The sequence below is a fragment of the Camarhynchus parvulus genome, chromosome 6, assembly GCF_901933205.1.
Source record: "Camarhynchus parvulus chromosome 6, STF_HiC, whole genome shotgun sequence".
NCBI lineage: Eukaryota > Metazoa > Chordata > Aves > Passeriformes > Thraupidae > Camarhynchus > Camarhynchus parvulus.
This window is the reverse complement of record NC_044576.1, coordinates 24,147,244-24,170,139: the sequence shown is the minus strand read 5'-3', so window position 1 is coordinate 24,170,139 and position 22,896 is coordinate 24,147,244. Positions and strand designations below refer to the sequence as shown.

The following is a 22,896-nucleotide window of genomic DNA, read 5'->3' as shown; positions in this document are numbered from 1 at the left end:
AAAGCACAATAGCCTCACCCAAAAACAACCCTGAGGCCTCCGTGTGCCTAAGTTTCCTTAAAGAGCACAAAATCTGAGACCAAGGAGCCCTTACTGCAGGCATTCAAGACAGGACTGGACTGGGTGCTAGACAATCACATCTAGCCTCCCTTTCCCATGAGGGCTGGACCAGGTGATCTTTGGAGATCCCTTTCAAGTTGGATTGTTCCATGTGTCCGTGAAAACAGCTCATCACAAAGAATCCCAAAGGTGAATGACTGCTTGGAACAAGGTGCCTAAATTCCTAAAGCAACTCCCCCTGGATTTCTCTGGCAGCACCCTGCCCAACTGCACATTGTCATAAAAAGCCCCAGCCAAACAACCCCACCCTTAGCTGCCTTACTGCCCCATGTCATACTGGGAGACTGGGCCTAAATTCCAGGGGAGCATTTTACCTGGAGCAGAGACACTGACTTCATGGCTCTGGTTCTGTGTCTAGCACATTAGAAAAAAATCTTTTAAAAAACCCTAACAAACTTTCCCATATAGTCCCAGTCTTATCTGTGATTTTTTTTTTTTTTTAATAAATTCAGTAGTGTCTAGTCAAGATAGTCAAGGCTGTGACATGCACTGCATCCAATTTTCAGATGATAACTTGCCACATCTCCCACACCAAAGGAATCTCCCCAGTCAGACCTGATACTGTCTGCCAGGTACAACTTGGTGATACAGCAGAATGTTATCTTGCACCTCTTATTTATCACCTCATTCGAAGAGATAATGAGACACCCACTTTCTTTTGTTCACTTTCTGCTGAAGATTAAGCTCCATGGAGGGAGAAGCCACTGATTGCCAAACTTCTTGTTTATCCAATGTTCTCAAATTTGTAATGGGTAGCTGGGGAATTTAAATTGGTGTATTACTGAATTATTCTGCCTCTTACCTATTCCCAGCAGGCTTCAAATCACAGTTTGGTCTGTAAGGAAAAAGTGGCATTCTACCATGTTGTATATCTGGGGTTTCTTCTCTTAACAATGGTAATTTCAAATATTTTAAATATCTCTCTCCCTATTAACTAATTTTTTCTCTTTTAAACAAATTATCTTTTTTTATTATCTTTTAAACAAATATTTATGCAAGAAACTTTTGCATGTTTCTCTGAAAGTTTCAGTGTCATTCTGAGAGAAACTTCATGGAGCTGGAAAGTACCTTCCATTTCTACCTCCAGACTCATCCATTCCCCACAGAGGAAACAGAGTGTGGGAAGTTTTGCCTATTGAGAATTAGTTGGTTTCTTGGATAAATGAGACAAATAATCAGACACTCAGCATATTAGCATCAGGAACGTAAAATAAACTCAAGATATTCCTCCCCAGTCACTGTGAATGGCCGCAATGAAATCTGTGTCTCAAGCTTGTGCTGGGAGACTTTAAATCTTCACAGCATTCCACAGAGCAGCTCCCCACACTTTCCAACAGGCAATATTCACCTTTTTCATATACTCCATTTCCCACCACATTTTGATCCAAGGATTGTTTAAAATGGCTTCCACAAAAACTGGAGGCTGCAGGCCCATTTTCCATTTTGTACTCAGTGATATATCCAAGTGTCAACATGGACACTCCCTGTGAGACCCAGTCTGACCTGCAGCAAATTGTCTGTAACATTTACACAGCGTCCACCTTCTGCCAAAGGCCACTTAAGGGGGCCATTAACAGAACCAATACATGCACACATCAGAGATTGTGATATTTTATCAATAAAGTAGACACATACACACAAAGCTACCGGGAAGAGATCCAAGATTTTCAACTCACAAGATGCATTTAATCTCCCAGGACCTGATACTTATACAATATCACATGGCTGCTCAGGGGGGAATAGCAAACCTACACAGGTTTTCTTAAAGCCCTGTAAAAATTCCTCCAGCCTGTGCTTTATACTCTGTGAGAAGACATCAAGGTCTGTGAACTTGCTACATGTTCATGCCCACACACAGAGATTTCTTGGCTCAGCCCTGCTGCATTTATGTGATGATACAGGAGAGTTACCAAAGCAGAGGAGGGTCCTAATTGGCTATAAAAATTAAGAACAGGAACGATATGCTGTGTTGACTCATACCAAAGAAGTATCCTCAATAACTCCTTGGATACTACTAAGAGAAAACAAATGGTGGTGACTGTGATTTGTCCTTAAATCAACAAAGTAACCAGCAGCCACACAGTGATGCATCTTTCAGAAAGCCTGCTGAACTCCATCTCACTCAGAAGTCTTCTGGGAATTGCCCTAACCAGGAAAAAGCAGGACAATACCTACGTGGGAGTGGTAATAAAAGAACTGGTGACTGAACTGTTTTTATATTCAATTATTTCACTTGATGGAAGTGGTAATACACAAAGTCTTTGGCTTTCTCAATATGAAGCCATATTTCAAGGAACAGTTCTTTGGAGAAGAGATGGGCTCCTCCTCTTAAAGAAGGTTGTAGAATATGGAATAGGCTTTTTAAAACACCAACTTGGAAGAGACAATAATTCTGTTAAGAAGGCATTCAAAATGTGTTGGGTTTTTTTAGCTGGTTAGTCATTTCTTTAATCAACTAGATAAATACCCTAACAATGTTGTCAACTGTGGAGAAATTAGCTAAAAACAAGGAGGGATGCTTAGGTTAAAACAGTCATTAAAAAAAAGGCTTGAATCACAGCCATGGAACTGAAGGTCAGAAGACCTAAGAGGAAAACTATTTAATGGGAAGATCCAAAACATTGACTATTTGTATTTCATTCCAAAACTTTCATATCGTTTTCTATTTTCATAAACAAAACAATTCAAAAATCTTTTGATCTAGGCAGTTGCCAAATTCATTATTTGTAGGGATATGAACTGTCCCTATTTAATTTCATTTTACTGTGTGGAACAACATACTAAGCAAAATGGATTTGCAGGTTCATCATTCTCATTAATTTCCAAGTTGACTACAGCTTGCTTAAAACACTACCTTTTATTATTTTTAATTGAAAGAAAACTAATAAGAAAAATATTAATCTGAAATACTTATTTTAATCTAAAATATGAAATTAATTTTTCCAACTTGTTTACACATTTATAGTTACAAGAGGATGGATTAGATCTTCCCTTAACAGTTTCTGCTGCTGGGAGTCAATTATATGTACTTGATTTGTTTTCAGAATAACATTTGTATTTTTAAATCTGTCCCTAAAGAAGTCATTAAAATAGAATTTAAGGGTCAAACACTTCTAAAACAGAGAGGTGGGAAAATATGGTGTCCCACTGTAGCACTGGATGTACTACAGAGCATACAGCAAGTCACCTTCTTTGTCACAGTATCAGTGGATGAATATTACCCACAGGTTGCAGGCTAATGATAAACTTTCTATTTTATTGCCCTCTCATGCATCAAATCGGAAGTATTTCAGAGCAGTTTTATCCCCAAAAAATGGACATATGAACTGAGAAAGCAAGAACTATTTGATACAGCTCCACCTGTTTTGTACCAGGCACCTTCATGCTGCTTTGCAGGAAAATGAGCACAAAAACAAAGGGCAGAGGAGCACGAGCAGAACTAGGCTGCAGTTGGACAATTAGCCCCTGCCAGCGTGGCATCCTTTGGATAGCCTCCTCACAGCTGTGAGCACCACTGCAGCCTCTCTAGACACTTATTTTAGAAGCTCTTGATCTCTCTTTTCTGGTGAGCAGCAGAGAGATGAAATGGTCATTGCCATTGGCATGATCCCATAACCACATCCAGGAGAGAAGGCACAGTAGAGTGGGAAGCTATGAGATCCAGATTTGGTTTCTAGAGAAAAAGGAGAACAACCACAACAATCTTATGAAGATGCAAAAGACATGATGAATATTCTCAAGTATATGGGACTTAAATCCTAAAAGACTCTTTATTCTTGCATTGGCCTAACCTGGGAGAAGGACAGGGCTGACTCTGGTTCCCACTCGACTGTGGCAGTGCCCCTGCTTCCAGACCTGCAGGAATGCATTACACTGGCCTCTCAGAAGACTTCAGCTGGGTATTTCCCATGGCACTGCTGTCACACTCCAAGAGCACTGCCCATTACCTCAGCATCAGCCATGACTCCAGTGAAGCTGGTGATCCTGACTCAGAGTGACAGCTCTTTCACAGCTCTTACTAACCCAAGACATGGCTCAGCACAATCTATACCTCAGTTGTGTTAAGCAAACATTTCAACTGGGAAAAGCACTGCTCCATGGCTCCATTCTAGGTCCCACATTGAACCTGCACTTCACACCATCCTTCTGACCAGTGAAGGAAAGCATAAGTGGCCTTGAATGCAAAGGCAGGCATAAAGGAAAAGCCTGGACTTGGCATTGCTCCATTTCCACTCGACCAACAAGCTACAGACTGACTCATCTTTGCTCTTACACTTCAAACAATTTTATTTGGTTTCTGGGATGAAATGCAAGCATCTTCAGGGTGTTCCTGGCTCATTTAATTTTTCTTGTCTTTTTCCTGGGCAGAAGACAGCAGCTGAGGTGTGCACACAGATGTATTTGTTTGAAGGAGCAGAAGCAAAATCCTCCTGGCCTGCTATTGCTGTACTGGATCAGGGGAGCATTAGTACCACCTCATAGTCAATCATGTGCCTCCCTTGTACTTTGATTTCTCCTTCCAATGACTAACATCACAAAAAGATTACAAAGCCCTGCAAGTAGAAGTACAGTGCTTCATCTCAACAGCAGATGCTCAGCACACACTGCAGATGGATCTCTTTGCAAAGGCATGCTCAGGATGTCTCATCTGGCTTCTCACATACAGGACTACCTCATCAGATGCCTGTTTCTTCCAAGCCTGTCTATATAAACACCAGGATCATGCAAAATTATTACCTCCAGTTTAAAAGTAGCATCAAGACATTTTGTGACATCAAATAAATAGATTGGTCTTTCCTGTATCAAAATCCCTGTTACACTGATCCTCTGAGTGCAGAAAAATATTCGACATTTGACTAACTCCTTCATACAGTAAAGACTTGATACTATGAAAGGAGTGTGTTTACAATAGCTTTGTTCTTGCAAATGTCACTCAAGAATCATTAGTAGCACAGCAGCAAAACACCTAGTGCCTGCCACAGCATTCTTCTAGCAAGTGGGAAGCAAAGCAATAGGAAATTATTTGATTATATTCTCAGTAACTAGTTTGGTAAAAACTTGCACTAGCCTTCCAAAGGAAATTCTCAAATAGAGAGGCACAGCATTTTAGCTATATTATTCCTATAGCTGGGATGTGAGACTGACTAGTTTAGAAATCTTCAAGAATAACTGCAGAAATTGAAAATCCCACCCAGAACACACCCCCACATCCGGCAGGTTAACACATGTGTTTGGTTTGTGCAGAAAGGTTTTCATAGCAGGGAGAGGGCAACAGGGGTGGCTTCCATGAAGAGCTGCAAGAAGCTGTCCAAGAAAGTAAACACCAGCCAGCTCTGAGATGGACCCACTGCTGGCCCAGGTCACACCCATCAGTGACAGTGGTAGCACTTCTGAGATAACTTATTCATGAAGTGAGGGAAGAAACAAATTGACAGCTTCAGCCCGAGAGGAGTGAGACTATGTGAGAGAAACAGTGCTGCAGATACCAAGGTCCGTGAAAAAGGAGGGGAGGAGTGTCCCAGGTGCCGGAGCAGAGATTCCCCTGCAGCTCACAGTGAAGGCCATGGTGAAGCAGGCTGATCCCTTGACCCATGGCAGGACAGGTGAAGATGAGCCCACAGGGGACCTATACTGGAAGAGTCTGGTCCTGAAGCCTTCATCCTATGAAAAGATGCACACTGGGGCAATTCATGAAGAACTGCAGCCTGTGGAAAGGACATTGGAAAAGTGTGTGGAGAGCTGTCTCCTGTGGGAGGGACACCATGCTGGAGCAGGGAAAGGGCGTGAGGAGTCCTCCCCTGAGGAGGAAGAAGAGGCAGAGACGTGATGAACTGACCACAGCCCCCATATCCTGTCCCACGCTGCTGCTGGGATGCAGAAAAAAGAGAAAATTGTGAGCAAAGTTGAGCCCAGGAAGAAGGGAGGAGTAGTAGAAAGGTATTTTAAGATTAGTTTTTATTTCTCATTACTCTATTCTTATTTGAAAGAGTAGGGTATAAAGGGATAAAGTACAGTAGAGTATTGATAGGTAATAAATTCAATTAATTTCCCCAGCTGAGTGTGATTTTCCCATGATGGTAATTGCTGAGTGATCTCCCTGCCTTTATTTTGACCCACAGATCTTTCATTATAATTTTTGCCCCCGTCCAGCTGAGGAGGAGAGTGACCGAGTGGCCTTGATGGACACCTGGCATCTAGCCAGGGTCAGCCCACCACAATGAGGAAAACTGAGTTGCTATTCAGCATGTTTTTGCTTTCCAGAGTCTTGGGATGACAGAAATATAAGAGGGGAAAGATAAAAGCTTGGCAAGTTTAAAACTTTGTAGAATCTGTAACTTGACCTCAGCTTTGTCTCAGCTTTGGGCTGTAGTGGGGACTGCTGCTCCAGGTGTGAAGCACACATTTCCTCACCACAGAACTTTGCTACCACACTGCACCTGCTCAGCACCTTTCAAACAGATGAGTGCTATGTAAGAACAAACCTGCTAAGGACAAAGTAACAGACTGGCGATGTCCCACTCACAGAGGGCACTGCAAAGAGGCTGAAGAGTGGCACAGAGGAGTTTGTCATCTGTTGCTGCTCCCTGACCTCCAGTTTGCAAGCAGAATGAGCACCCCTCAAGGCTCAACAGCCAGCTGTTACAGACCAGCTCAGCCTGAGTGCGCCATCCTCAGAGACAGCGCAGAAATCAGTGCCTACGAATCAATAGATTTTTAGAACAGCTCCATATGTCATGTCAAATCTCTAATTCTTTTCATCTTTCATAGTATCACCACTACTGAAGTTTCCACACCCATCATGATCACTCTAATACTCAGCTCTTTTTAACAAACTGGCTTTGGAGTCACTGCATGGCTTTTGAGCACATTTAAACCTGCAAAGTGAGAACAGCAAAGCACTCTATAAATTCTTCATCATCTCTGAGAGGGAGCAGTTCTAGACAATATCCCCTTCAACCCCTGGCTCAAAATCATTGAAACATTAAATCAATTGCTTACCTTTTGATCCAGACTGTAGGCCAAGATCCACTCCTCCTGCTTGGGGTGGAAGAGCAAGCTCTGGATATAGAAGTTCAAACGGTACTTCTGATAGGTAGCTCCTTCATCAGAGCTGATGAGGATGCTGCTCTCAATCTCTGGATCACTAAGAAGCATGATCTAAACAGAAAAATGGAAGGAAAGTGTTAATGGAAAAGTGAAAGTGAACATCATTTAAGAATGAGGTCATACAGCAGTGACTCCTATCAGATTTATTCAGAACACCACTCAAGAGTATAAAATCCGATAGAATTAGGATGGGTTTTAGTATTTCAGTTTCATTTTCTGTGACAACTCATTTACTGATTTGAACTATTCTTTTCTTTTTTTTTCATTTTATCTGGATAATTTCAGAAAGCCAAGCAAGAAAGAAAAAATCTATGTACCAAAGTTGGTTTTGGTTGGATGTAGGAACTTCAGGCAGCCACACCAGGCTTTCCTGGGCCATTTGCTGTCTACTACTTCTCTCACCCCATGTGGAATCCTCTCTCCAAAAGTAAACAGGGCATTCCTGAGATTTAAGGCTCATTACCTGGCATCTTGCAGTGCTATGAATGAGAGCATCATCTCCCTGGAAACACAGAATGCCTTCCTGGATCAGCTGCTGGCAGCTGAGTATAGTTCACATGCACATGGGCAAACACTGACACCATTTCATATAGCACACTCCCAATTTGTACAGTAAGAGACATTCATTCAGTCAGTGAAAACATAATTTTCCCCAAGCACAGGAAAGTGCATGACCTCAATTTTTACAGGGAGGAAAACACTTCTGAGCCTCTAATTTTAATTAGAAAATTATTACCGATATTTTAAAATGGCTTGATTCCACACTATCAGATGGCAAGCTCTACATAAACGTTAGCAGGAAAAATGTTGTGGAAACATTAATACCATCTTATTAACATCTGGAGAAAACGACTTCACATTAAAGCAAATACCAGTACCATAAAATAAAGGCAAACAGTGGGAAATAAATTAGAGCTGTTCTAAACACAGCAGGTTGTTGATGCATCAGCTGAATCAAATATAGAAACTGTCTTTCAGCAGGAAACCAGATCTAGGAATGGCCTTTTCTAGCTCACTGCAGAATGATCAGCTAGCTGAGATTCACTGCAGTTTTGGGTTTTGTCCACATTGACTTCTCTTATCCAGCTACACAGAGCTCCAACTTCAGGACTACAGTAGGGAATTACATTAATTTTGACAGCAAAAATCAGTTTCAAGGAATGGTAAAACCCTTGGTATGTTAGGCCTTCATCAAGCAAAAACTTTCAGTGCTTGTTTAATCTTATGTGCCTCATTAACTCCATGAAGTCACCAAGGGAAAAGGAATATAACGTAAATGGCTTCTGATCCTTTCCATTAAGGAATGAAAAGGTGAACTAGAAGTGAACATTTTCCCAGAGTGAAGCCAACTGTATGAATCCAGCTTGATGTCAAAGCACCTTCAACATCCCTCACACACACCACTTACCAGTCCCAAAATCAACCCCTAGCCATTCCCACAAGAGGCCACAGTATAAATCCTGAAGAAGTGCACTTGCATTGTGTTCTGGCACATGGTCTGGGGAACGAGAAGCGTTCCCCACATACAAATGATTTCCTGGGAATTAGCCTGAGAAGAGACCTCCAAGATCTCCACTCTAAAGGATGCTTTGGTACATTTATTCTTTCTAATCAGATCAAAATATCAATTTCATTATGCCCCAAACAATAGCAATTTCACAACTATTTGAAGATATTCTTTTCTGTCACTTTTGAATTAGACTGCAAAGACATTTTATACCCCTGTTTACCTAAAGCATATTGCCTATGCCAGAGAACTATAACATAGTTTAGTAAAAATCACTTGCTTATATGGAATGGAAAAAGGATGTAAACCTGTCCATTTAAGAAGACAATCCAGAGAGATTTTATATTTAAAATAAAGGATACTTCAGGAATAAAAATATGTTCCACCTGATGTAATAGAGGATTACATAGTTAATAATGGTCTATATTAAAAGGTTACTGCTGGAGTTCTGTCCTCAAATAAGGAGCACAAGACAGCTAACAGTAGCATGGACCTAAGTGTCACACACACAAAACATCCCCTCTGACCTTTCGCACATGATCTGCAGCACTTCAGTGGATAGTGCAAGAAATGGTCATATGGGACAACAAAGGCAGTATTTCCACCAGATGGTTGACAAATCTGGCCAATTTGTTCTTCTGGATGTGTAACAGTGTTAGAAGATCAGAAAATAAAACCACCAAGATAGGAAAGGTAGAAGAACCTAACAACAGTAACATCTAGAGATGACATCACATAAATCATGCCCTGTGCCTTCACCCAGTTTCCACATCCACTCTGCATTCTTCAAATGGAGAAATGAACACTCGACATCCCTGCTGTCATCCATCCTCCCGGGAAAGGCTGGTCCTACAGAGAGCAGGATGGAAAGGCAGGAGGCTTAATCAGAGTGAAAAACAAAAGCTCACCACCACCCATGCAGCTTGGAAAGGCACACGTTTGTTACATGGCACACAGAGAAAGGAAAGTGACAGACTCTGGGCTTTTCTTTTTATATTGTTTCCACGTTTTCTTCTGGAAGCTATAGGGGGAGGGAACTTTCAGCCTTCTCATTATGGGACCAGGAGGAAGCATCTACCCCACTAGTGATTTAGATTAATCACTTTTCATTAAGAGACAATAAACAAACTCCAGTCAGAATGAGCATTTCTGCCAGCAACCTCTGTTGCCATTTATAATTGCCATAAGGAATAGCAAAGGAGAACCAGAGAGTTGTCAAATGTAATTTATAAGGGTTTAAGATCTAATCATTTTCTATAATATTAGATTAAATGGCAGCCTTTATTTAAATGAAAATTACATTTGGTCTTTCTACATTCTAGATTATTTATATATACATCCATGTATAAAATGTTGCCTTTTTCTCTAGTTTAAGTGAGGAGTGGAAGGGCAGGCAGGACTGGTTACTGCCAAGGGTATATCCTTGAAAACATACTTTTCCTGACCTTCAAAATCCAGTGAACAATGAATGGCAAGCACCAGACAAACAAAACAGGCTGAAAATCAGACTAAAATTCAGAGAGTTCCTTAGGAATGGATGCAGAGGAAGAGAGCTGTCTGGGACATGGTGCATGTCCTTTCAAGCAGGAGCTTTGGAGACAGTGAGGACACATACAGAGCTGTTCTGAATGAACTCCAGGTGGGCAGAACACCAGACACCAGTGAGGCAGCACATGGAAAGATGATGGAGAGATCACCTTGCAAGAACATTACCTACAATATATGGACTGAGACCTTCAGTACATGAGGGGGAAACATATCCAGCTCTGAACACTTCAAGGGGATTCACCCCAGGGAATAAACAGCACAAGCTGCAGGCAGAAGAACAAGGAGGGTATGACACATGTCATACCTGTGCCTGCCATAATGTGTTTGGTACACAAACCACAGCAGTAGTTAAGAGTAACTCAGATTTGTTGGAGAGTGTGTAAGACCATTAAAGGAGCTCAAATGCAGAAGTAGGTAGGAAGGAAAGTGGCACCATATTGCAGCACAAATCCTCTAAAAAGTCATGCCCTCTGATGGGGCTAATATAATAAAAACTAGGGTAAGATTTTTAACTGAGAACCTGAGTTTCTGCTTGCCAGATCAAAATTCCAGGTATCTTACTGGGTTAATGCACACACCTCCCATGGTATTGCTTTCACATGGGTTATGGGCAGGTGGATGACTTAAGATGGTGCCACATTCCTCTTTTTCTCTGCCAGGGTAGCCATGTGGAAGACTGAACTGTACAGCAATGGGGCAGCACACCTCTCACAGGCACAATGCTACAACGTGCCCAGACAGGCATGGAGACACACATGAGCACAGAGATCACAACGGAATGTGTTTTCTACGCAGCTGAATTAGTTAATAAACAGCCACTGGACCAAAAAAATCCCCAAAACAACATGCCACATAAATGGCACTTTTATTAATATTAGCTTTCAATGAAGCCTTTTATTTTTCTCAACGAACATAAATTTTCACTGTAAATTACCAAAGCACATCTCCCTAAATCAGCACAGACCAGTTTTATAGGTGCAATAATCTGTAGCAATAGTACCACTGAGCTACATTAGCAAAGAAACACCAGAGAGTTGTCAAATGAATAAAGAAGACAGGTTCAAATAAATGTCTTTTGTTCTGAGAAATAGACAGCATTAAACTGATGTGTACTGCCCCCAATTCTCCACTTTAATGCACTTTTCATAAGCTGTTTTTTTTCAGAGGTCCTTGTCACATTCACCTATGTAAAAGGCTATTCTAAAAAACATAAAGCAGTTTAAAAAAATAAACAAAACCAACAGGACACCTACAAACCTCGCAAGCCTCCACAGATTCAAAAGAAACCCAATTCCTTAGCAAAGTATTAGAATTTACTCTGTAGCACTGGATTATCCTCTCCTACAACTGAAAAGGCAGTCTTGCCACAAACATTTCTGCAAATACAGAAAGTAGAAGTTTAGTGTTTACAGGTTCATGGGGATTTCCATATTGAATGTGCTCAGCTTAAAAGTGAAAAGGCTTTTTTGGGGGTTTTTAGGCCTCCTTCCACTAGGCCCTCAACTCAGAAACACTTCAGATCCTTCCTAAAGCCTGGCCACACCTACATCATCAATGAAAAAACAAATCAGATTCTAAAAACGAAAAATGTTTCATTTGATTTAAAACATCTGACAGGTTGTATTGTCCCATGTCTCCTTCCCAAAAAGCTTCACAGTAGCTTTGAGTTTAAAAATCCAAAACGTCTCAACAATTTATACTGAAAGGCCAATGCAAGTGGAGGATTTTTGTTTTGTTCGGATTTTTGATGTCCTTTCCTCCTTTCAAAACTGAGAAATCAAAATTCAGTGACATTTAAAGGCTTAAAGATGCAAAAATAGTTTTCTTCCATCAAAACACCAGTCCACCACAAGTTAAATATGAACAGTTTGGAACTGTCTTACGGGAAAAGTAATTTTCTACATTGAAGAATTTTAGATTACATGTTTGACCATCTGAAATGTCTCCCTGGCAAATACTTGACTATTCATTTCCCGCTCATTCCTTCTCTCTCCAACATTATGACTGCAATTACCTGCCCTACAAGCTAAAAGATGCCCTCAGAGGTCTGATCATAACCCAAATCTCCTAAAACAGGGCTACAACACAGTATATCTAAAGCCCTTCCCTGCCATTCCCATGGAGGACAAGTGCAACTCATTGCAAAGAAAATCTCATCCTTTTTTCCCCTTCTTTCATCAGTACATGCCATTTCAACTAAAAAACTTCAGTTTAATTAAATCAGCCCAATTCCCTCTGAAACTAAAAAGTGCTAAGGTACCACAAGTAACTGCCTACTTACCAGCAAAAGCAACACCCATATAAATCAGCTGAGCTAAAGCTATCTTTGAATGATTTGCACTAGTTTAGAAAGAGGGTTTCTAGAAAGCACATCTTAATTCTATACAAACTTCCATAGATGTTCAGAGATGGCTAAATACCTGCTGACTGCCCTGTAGATATGTTGATCTCTAATCAGGGGGAAATGAAAGCAACCTCTGTTTTCTAGTCACCAAGCATATCAGTCAGACAGGAAAAAATGGGACATCTCACTGATAAAAATCTGCTCTAGAGAGAAATCCTGTGTATTTACGTACAAGCAAAGAAATTCACTCCATCATTTAGGGATCAGAAGCTGTGACGAGAGGGACATCTGCTCTCTGGGAAGCCAAACAAGACACCCATGAAGAGGGCAACAGCTTTTATATAATTGCTTACTTTATGTGTCAAAAGGAAAATGCTCATTGCAAACTTTTGTGTTACAGAGTAGCCCAGATTTGGGACTCCTTCTTCCTTCACATGCCTCAAAAACTTCCTTAATGTTAAGGATAACCTGTGGGCATCAATCAAGCAGTAAAGGGGCATTGAGCTTTCATGAGAGACAAATTGTCTGGACCTACCCCATTTCAGCTTCTTGTAACTTCACTTCTTATTGCCCGAAATTTAACATTAATGGCAGATCTAATTAATGAATATAGCACCAGATCACCAACTCTCAGAACCACAGTGCTGTAATCTTAAAGGATGAAGTGCACTGCACTGACTTTATAGGGGTTTATGAAGCATGTGTTATAAAAGTACCTCAACCATAAGGCTTTTATACCTTGGCACTCACTTCAATACAATCCCATAAAACCCAAGCAATCTTTAAGTGTTAAAGGTGACTTTCACTACTGTATTTATTATTGGATAATGAAAAATGACTCAGATACCCATAGAAACTCAGCAATGAAATAAGAGTTTCCTGAGACTTTCGCATTGGGTCTGCATTTTATGTACCGTGACCAAAGAACCCAATGGCTCTCTCAAGACATTTTAGACACTTCACACTAACCTCCCTCCAGAACTTCCTTCCCATCAGGAATTCTTTGTAATTGCAAAACAACTTCTAGTCTGCAGAATCACATTGCTTGCCACAGAACTTTTCAGACGTCAATAGCTGTTTCTGTAAGGATTCAACCCCTCTGGAGGACCTGTTCCATGGACTGCAGCAGCTGTGCCAGAAACTGAGAGCCCTCTGATCCACCAAACTGGTTGGAGAAGACAGCAACCTCACATAATCTGCAATTACCCACACGTGGGTTCCCCATCTTTTCAGCAGAGACAGAATGGTCAGAGTACATGATGTTGTTCAGGTGACACACAGGTTCATTGCCTCTGCAGAATGTTTTGTATTTTGTAGAGGGTACAAAAAAGAAAAGAACCATTATCAGAAACAAAATAATAAACTACAAAATGAAAAGTTTTCTTTAACATAAAACAGCAGGGTTTTTGAAACAAAAGTGAGCAGTGCTGGAGTGCATCAAATGAGTACCAGCACTACTTGCCTTCTCTGAGGAGATGCACATCAGCCTACCACACTTGCTTACAGGCAATAATCCTGGTTAATCTTTTGTTGTCTTCTATTGTCTCTTATATCCAATTATACCCAGACTAAAATTAACTGTTCATATTGGTACAAAATTGCAAGAGGCTTTTGGCACTTCAGCCATACCTGCCATAAATTGCAATACCAAAACAAAACACTTCAGAGAGTTCCAAGCTCACATAATCCCTTCCCTATGGAGAGGGCACTCCATTTTAATCACCACCTCCAGCACCTGTGCAAGAGCACAGATGCACCATGCAAGAAGCCCTGAGGATCAGGAGCAAATTAAGATTAAATTGCATATAAAGTAAGAGCTCTTCAAGGAAAACCACTCTGCCATCCTCACTGGCAGGTGGGAAATTAAAATCTATCATGGCTGTAAGACTTAGACAAAACTCAGAGCTGAGAAAAGAACACAGATACTCCAAGGCTGCCATCTGAACCTGGCCACAATGCCAAATCCCAGGCTGGATCCAATTTGCATGCACAGGAGTGAAATAAACCAGGATAACAGACCCAACAAAGCAGAACATCTTATCTTTGTTTTGCTGCTGAGCAGGTCAGAACAACATGTCTCCCCTCTTTCTCTCGCCTTTTTGGCACTGGACACATGTACTTTTCACTTTTAATTACAAGGCACAGGAAGCATTTGCTTGTTAAATTTCAGGTGCCAGTGGGGATGGAAGCCATCCAAAAAGCATGTGCTTGACCTGGCAAAGAGTGACTGACTGGCAACAGCCATCCACATGCTTGGCTGTAAAACCTTTTCATTGTCACAGCAAGGCAGCCTTTATCCAAGGTTACTCCAGCCCATTATATTCTTGTTACAGCCGCACATTCTCCAGCTCCCCACAGATGAGGGGAGCAAAGTTCTCTGCCACGGTATTCCCACCTGCCTGAGGCCACTGCAGTGCTGTCCAGCTAATCTGCCAAAGGCTTTTCTGTGCCACAGCACGTTCATGCAGAGTTCTGCTCCACAAACTGCCAAGTGGGTTACAAGCATCACCACTGGATTTGTACATCCAGTTTGACCAGCACTTCTACTAATGGGTCTGAACCTTCCAGTAGAAGAAACCTCCACTGGTAATCTTAGGCACCAGCCAGTGCTTCCACACAAATACAAAGGTTCTGAGCTATATTATTATATTGCTCCAGAGTCTGGTATTTCTGCATAGCATAGCTCTGCATGATGCCTTTTCACTCTTCTGGACTCTACACAGGAAAGCCCCAGTTGTTACAATATCTGACACATTGTTTTGTGGTCACCAGCTTTTTTCTGGTGATAGGGAACAGCTCTAATCCCAAACTGTCTTCACAGAAAGAGAAAAGCAGCATTCACTGTTATAATTATATGTTATTTGAGTAAATGCATGGTTGTGCTATTCTCCATACAACTACAAAGTAATTTTCACCATTATGGGAACTTCCCATGTAAGCAGAAATAGTTACAGAAAATAATGTTATCAGTAAGGAGAGGCTGTGTGCATCGCAGCTGCTGGAACTGAGAACACCATTTATATAAAAACACTCCTCTGATTATAGGTCTCACTTGGGAGAACACTTTACACATGGGTATGAGTTTACTCACAGTAGTTGCCCCATTACAGAAAACAAAAAGATGTGCATGGATAGTTACTCATGGGGGTAAACTTTTGCAGCCTGTATTCAGCAATCTATTTCATCTGAGGACAGTAGAGTGTTTCATGACTCTATAGAAAAATAAAAATCGTGTTATGTATCTCCCTTGAGGCCATTAAATCTGAATACAATTTTAAATGCATCATTGCTTCTCCTTTGCTTACCCACTTTATTTTTCTGCTTTTTTAGTCAGATTGCAGAGTGAACATAGACAACATCAGCTTTATCACTGTTCACATCCAGATGCTTATAATCTATCTCAATTTACTTACTTGGCATCTATTATTCATGTCCCTCACTGTCCCCAATGAACTTCTCTTCCTAACATTCCCCCACTGGAGGAAGCTGACAGGAGAAGGTCTATCCAATTTCTGGATGCAAGGCTCAGGCCCAAGTTACAAAACATGATGGCATTGCAGTGCTCTGCACGGCAGCACTCAGCTCTGAGCTATCCACTGAGGCTGCAAGCTCTGCATGCTGACTTGGGTGCCAAAGATTCAGGTGCCAGATATGGGAAGGTTCAGGGCCTAGGCAAAGGATTCCCAACCAGCACCTCACTGGCTTTGACATTTTCCATTACATTTAATAATTAGCTCCCAATGAAACAGTCCTTGCAGGTTTATGGCAGTAGTCTTGTCTTAGCAGGGAGTGGCTGCCCCAGTGACTGAACCCAGTGGCTGCTACATCCCGTTCCAACTATTCCATCAGGGTCACAGGTACTTCACAGCCCAGGGAAAATCATGTACTTTCCTTTCTGCATCCCTTCATGCACATAGGTGAGCTCTGTAGGTTTCTGAAGAAGCAGTGTAAGATGAAACAGAACTGGAAGAGGGGATAGAGTTTTATCTCCAACACAACCCTGACACTTTGGTTTTAGATTCAATAGGCAAACGTCAGAAAATGACCAAGCTTACTACATTCTTCCAGGCGTTTCCAGGTCCTGAGCACTGCATTCCTTGTGTGCACCCCACTGCCTCTCAATCTCTCACCACACCTGCTCCAGGAGTTTTGCTGCTTTCTTACAGGTATTTTTAAGGAACATGTTGTTCCACCATGGGAAGGTTCCAAGGGAGGAACATTATGAGCTTGTTTTGTCAGCAACAGAGAATTAAAATATTAGAGGGCTCACTGTAAAAGGCAGAACCAATCTCTCCTCAGAGACAGAAGGACTGGTCTAAGAGTTGATTGCCTAGATTTATAAGAAAACAACAGCCTGAGTTTTCCCTAACTGCACCTGTGGACCACTTAGAAAACCCCTGTCATTACTTTTGGAGTCCAGCAACATCTGTCTGTATACAATGAAAAAAAGGCATCTTAGAACTGAGAGGTGAAGGGCAATGAACTCCCACTAACGAACATAGAAGCCTCAAGCACTCCACAACACAGCGAAATAACTGTTTAAGATCTAGCCCTGCCAAGCTCCATGCTGAAGAAAACTGATTTTGACAGTCACAGAAGTGTTTCCAGGTTTCCCAGTGCTGCTTGAGATAAAATATTTTACACAGAATTGATAACACCAGAGCTGACATTACAGTTACACTGTAAGAGGCAGATGTGTGTATGCACCACAAACTGAGACTGTGGCCACGTGCCCTGCAGACTCTGCTAATCTAGGCTATTAAAATGAGAATTCACTCAGTAATGCTGAGCTTCTCAATTCTTCACTTTATAAAAGAACAAAATAAAAAGATATCTTGCCACTTTTTATTGGGTTTGGGTTTGGCAGGGGGTGGGGGGAGGATTTTCCTCAAAGAGAAATAAGTAAGTCCTGGTGAACCAGCCCTTATCACTAAAGATCAAGGTCAGATCATTATATGGTCTTCAAAAGGACCCACCTGCCCCTTTTCCAAGAGCTGCTCTCCACCCATTCTATTATTTTTCCCTCCTTTTTAATAACAGGATATAGTGACTCACTGCTATTGATTGATTATCCTGCTGTCTGTGAAGCACCATGTCCCTCCTCGTTAATTCAAAACTACCTTATTTTTCATACTTCATCAATTAATATATTATTGGAGCTGCAGCAGTAAATGAGATGGCCATGTTTCAGAGTGTGGTAAGGAGAATGGAGAAAGGGAAAAAGTCTCATAAAATTGCCCTATACGAGAACCTGCAGCTGTGTTCCACCTGCTGACAGGCCATGTGGTTAATACAGGCAGCCCTGTACAAGGTGCTGCCTCCTGACAGACCCTCTCCTCCCTCTAACCAAGGCAAAGCACTCTGAAAGCTCACACAGGTCCACTCTGCCACTTCATAAAAGCAATGCTCATGCTGGGTGACAAAACTGCAGCTTTATTTCAGTTGATATCATAACTCCTATCTGTCCTTAACACCTCCTGTCTAAACTGGAGCAAATTACCCCTGTTCTTCTGACAGCCAGCTCTGGGAACTCTACATCTGAATGTGGATGGGACCTCTGGATTTTTACCCCATTTCTTGTCTTTGTGACCTTGTAACATCCCTAAGTCTCCATGACTGGAGCAATACAAGGTGAAGCAGGCAGAGAGTGCAACAGGAGAGGCACTGAATTTCAGGAAGGCAGACAAAGCAGCCCTGTCACAGACACGCATCAGGATGCTGCCAAGCTTATCACTCTTACCTGGTAACTGTCCTTTTGCTCCAAAAATTGTTTGCAATTTGGAATATAGAGGTACAAAGGTGCAAAATACAGATGAATAATGGTACACAAAGACAACCCTAACTCAAGCTTTGTGATATATGAACTTCTTTTCCTTCACAAACACTGAAAGAATGGCTTTCATTGTAAATGGCAGTTTCTATTTATACCTATTTTCTAACCCTCTTCCCTTCAGCCCCATTAAATAATGCCATATGGGAGTATTTTGTTAATTATCTCAATTGCATTTATTTTTAGAAACAGCTGATGAGCAGTGTGTGTAGTTCAGTGGGTACGAGGATTTTTTTTCTGTTTGTTTTTAAATGTATTTGCTTCTTCAGAGAACTAACTGAAAAAAACACCAGGAATCCCCAGTTTTCACATTCATGAATTCCAAGGGACAGTCTTCTCTGGAGGGCAACAATCACATTGCACCTGTTAAAGAAAGGGGAAAACTTTCACTGGGGGTCTCTCATAATTTTGGGTTCCAGTTCTGTGTTATCTGTGCTGTGGTCATCTCTCAGACCACAGATGTTGCAAAACCTCTGTTTTTCTCTATGATTTATGTGAAGCCAGAAATGGTAAAGTTAAAACCTTGCAAGCAAGCAGACTTTGTTCCTTCTTTAGGGACATGATCCCACAGGTCAGGTCAGGTTCCAGTGGGGCATCTGGCACGCCAGGCCCCACCATCCCTGACTGCAGGACAGCAGAAAATTCTCACAAGAATATCTTGAATACAAAGATTCACAGGGAGACACAATTTCCAAATATATTAGTAATAATAATTTTAAAAAAGCATAATACACACACAAAAAAGACACAAGAGAAAAAAAATGACAACGGAAACACCAGCTTGGACATACTGAAAAGATTTAAGAGTATTTATGCCTTTATATCTCAATGTTTTCCAGGCATTGATCTTGAACCATGTTCAAAACACTAATAAACCAAGTCATCCAGCATCAGGAAACTATACATCTTAGGTAAGAAAGGTCAGAGAAACCTACTCTGAAAATGGCTGAACTTACTCAACTTACTCTGACTTTGGTGAATTCAAAATAGAAAACAGAAAACCCTTCAAAACAAGAAATTCCTAAAGTCCTCTTCCTGAAGTACTACAAAATGTCTGTAATTCAGGATTTCTTTCACACAGTTGCAGGTCACAGTTCTGCAAACATTTACAGAAATGATCTCTTTTCTCAGATGCCAAATTCAAGCTGAATTAATTGGACAAGTAGAGAGAATCCCACGTATAACAGCTCACAAGACTGCACCTTGTACATAAAACACATCATGTCACACATTCTCTCACTCTTCCATAGATGTTGCGGGTGACCTTGAGGAAATCATCTTTGCAACACCAGTAAGTGAAGAAAAATATTACTTCTTCATTCGCATTTTATTCCTCTATTTAAATTTTCAGTTCTGGAGACAGAGTGTGACTGTCCCTGAAGTGTATTTACGAGATGGATACGCTGAGGTGTTACCCCCATCACAGCCACATTTGTACAACCCACTGGTACAACCAGAGTAGGCAAACCTGAGCTCAGCTGAGCCAGGCACTGTGCTTCACAGCTTTCCTCCCTGCCCACAGCAACCCTGGACTGGGTGACATGGATTTTGGAGCTCTGAGAAACACAGGAACATCATATACAGCTTAGTGGGTACAGAGAAGGGGTGCTCAGAGAATTTTACAGAGAATTTTACAGCAGCGTTTGCAGGTCAGGTAGTTCAGTCCCTGTTAATGGCAGCTGCAAAACCAGGAGCTATTTAGTGACTGTATTCCATTAGGCTGAAGGGAAAGATTAGGGATAAAAGATAGTAGAAAGAGCTTCTTCCAGCACTCCTGCCCCTGTGGCTCTAACTCTGCCCCACTGCCTTTCAGTTATAAACACGTTCTCGAGATCACATCACCAACTGCCAGTTTGCAGCACAGACCCTTGATCACGGTGTCAGCACAATGAGGAAAAAGGGTCCAAAAGGAAGCCTTCCATCTTCCTAAAGCCCAAATGGCTTTAGGATATTCCAGAGCTCAGTTCCTCACCAATAGCTTGGATGCAGTCTAAGGAAAAAGCAGCAGATGATTAATGGGAGCTGTGGCTAAGCACGGCAGCTCAGTTCAGGTTGGGCTAGCAAGCCTCAGGTACATGCTGGAATCTCTGCCTCATCAACCTATCACAGGTTTGATGAGTAAGGAGAAAACAAAATGCTATAGAATTCCTTTGGGAGCATGTGAACTAAGAAATTAAGGCAAAACAAAAATAAGTTTGAATCATGGTTCTGCCCTGAGGTTCCAATCACAGCTGAGGAATTCCCTTTGGCGATACAGGAGGCCAGGACATGTTTTGCTCTCAGTGACTGTCCAGGTGAGCAAGAGAAAATAAAGGGGAGGTCAAAATGACTTGTGCTCATTTTTGGATCTCCAGTTTCTGTAAAGGAATGTGTCAATCCCAATATTCTAGCTAGTCACCAGTCAAGTAAATGCATTCCTCTGCAATTACAGTATTACAGACAATTCATTTCTTCCTTCATTAACACAAACAGCAACACAATATTGCTCCCTGCCAGCTCATAAACAGTTGCTGCACTTCAGCCCCCAAGAAACTGCACAGACACAAACAAATCTAATTAGATTTATCTTTCAGAAATTCTTACTCTCTAAATACCTCTGAACATTTCTCCTGACAGGCCAAGTTCAGAGGCATGGTGAGGTATGAGAGGTGCAGCATGACTTTGGCTTTTACAACTTCAGTGATTTGCGCTGCCCCTCCATTTTGATTCTGTGACAACTAAGAAACTAGTCTGAAAAGCCATTTTCCCAAAGCTCTTCAACTGAGCACCATAACTTTATTTCTGCTTTATTCTGTTTGCAACTACTGTTCAAACAGCTTAGCTGGAAGGTCTACCTTTAAATAAAACCTAAAATGCTTCAATTCTGGTATAAGGGAAAAATGGGGGGAGTCCTCATTTCATTCACTGCGCCCGGGCGATGCTTCTGTTCAGACAGTCAGCATAAAAGGCTACAGACCTTTTAATTCTTCAAGTCATCACCTGCAACAATGATTGTAATAGCTCAGGGGAAAAGCTAAAAACAACTGCAGCCAACTGAATTGCAAAGCAAATTCATGAAGGAAGGTATTTCTAAGACATCAGAACTGTTACCTCAGATCTTAAATGCAATCAGGGCCTTCAGTTTATCCACACCTTATCTGAGCAATACTCTATACAGGAAAATGGGGTTGATTTGTCAGAGTTGTTATTCTCTTACTTTTTCCTCTCTTTCTTTTGCATTCTTTTTAACTCCATCGTCTCCACCTCCACAGTATTCCCAAGGGTAGAGATAAAAGTTTCTTAGTGAGAACTGGATTTTCAACTAAACAACATCTTCACCAAAAATAAGCACCATTTACAGAGTATTCCACAGGAAAAAGTAATACCTAAAATCTGTGGTTCAACAATTCCTTGAGATTCAGAGTGGTACCTCTGTGCCTGAAAGGAGCAGTGCTTCATATACATGGGACTTCAATTCTCATCTTCTCTCTGCACCCTTTTGGAAGGACTTTACATCCCTCTGTGAGGCATCAATTGTAAAATGAACCCTGTTATTGACAACCAAGAAGAAAGCAAATGTCCTCACAATAGGGGATCTTACCCAGCAGACCAACTCATGCTAGAAAATATGGAATCACAGCATTTCAGCTCCAAGCAGTGACATTTTGAAGTGCAGCCAGTTAAGCAAAGAATCATAAGCTTAACTTTTTGTGGAAATTATTCCATTTTCTAACAGAATTTTTTCAGCAACCATAAAGAAAGAAGAGACTCGGGATAACAAGAAACTGGAAATTTAAAAAGTCAAGAGAAATGTTTCTATTAAAATAGAAGAGATTTTTCCCTTCATGTTTTGGAAGAAATAAACACTTTTAATTCCCAGACCACTGTGAAAATCTGCCTCTAGTAAAATGTAACTAACACCCAAAACACAGCTTTAAATTAAAGGTCAGCAGGGAACTGAGATCTCTGCCCAGCAGAGAGTAAGCAGCTTTTTGTCATATCCCCAAAGACAAACAGGCTACAGGGTAGAAAAGCCAAAGCTAAGCATTTTGCTAATTTCAGCTTTTCAGAGCACTCAAACATCTGCTTTTTTAAATCCCATTCATCTGTAAGGAAGGGGTTCTGCTAAACAAATATGAAAATTTCTCCATTCTGAAGTTTACCACAAGTTCTCTGCTTGTTGCAACCTGTTTGGCAACCTGACAAAGCAGATGCTTCACATGTGGTCCTTCTCTCAGGCCAACAGCTGGGTGGGCAGGTGCACTGGAGGGGGAGATGTGCCCTGGAATACACTCTGCCTACTGGAGCATCTTCATGGCTTTGGAAGTGTCAACACTGCAGGCACTTGGCTTCTCACCAGAGCCCAAAACAGGAACTCTCAAAAAGCCAGTCCCCAAGAGCTTTTTCAGAGCTGTCTGACTGCCAAGGGCAAAGATCACCTGGAATTTCACAGCAGTAAGG

General features: G+C 41.4%; 1 protein-coding gene across 1 annotated transcript in view; it reads right to left on the bottom strand.

Annotated features, from left to right (window-relative positions):
- SORCS3 (sortilin related VPS10 domain containing receptor 3) overlaps positions 1–22,896 on the bottom strand; it is a 261,645-nt gene that overhangs the window by 112,183 nt on the left and 126,566 nt on the right. Inside the window, 1 exon segment of the mRNA XM_030951534.1 lies at positions 7,120–7,278. Coding sequence (XP_030807394.1) covers positions 7,120–7,278 — 159 coding nt within the window.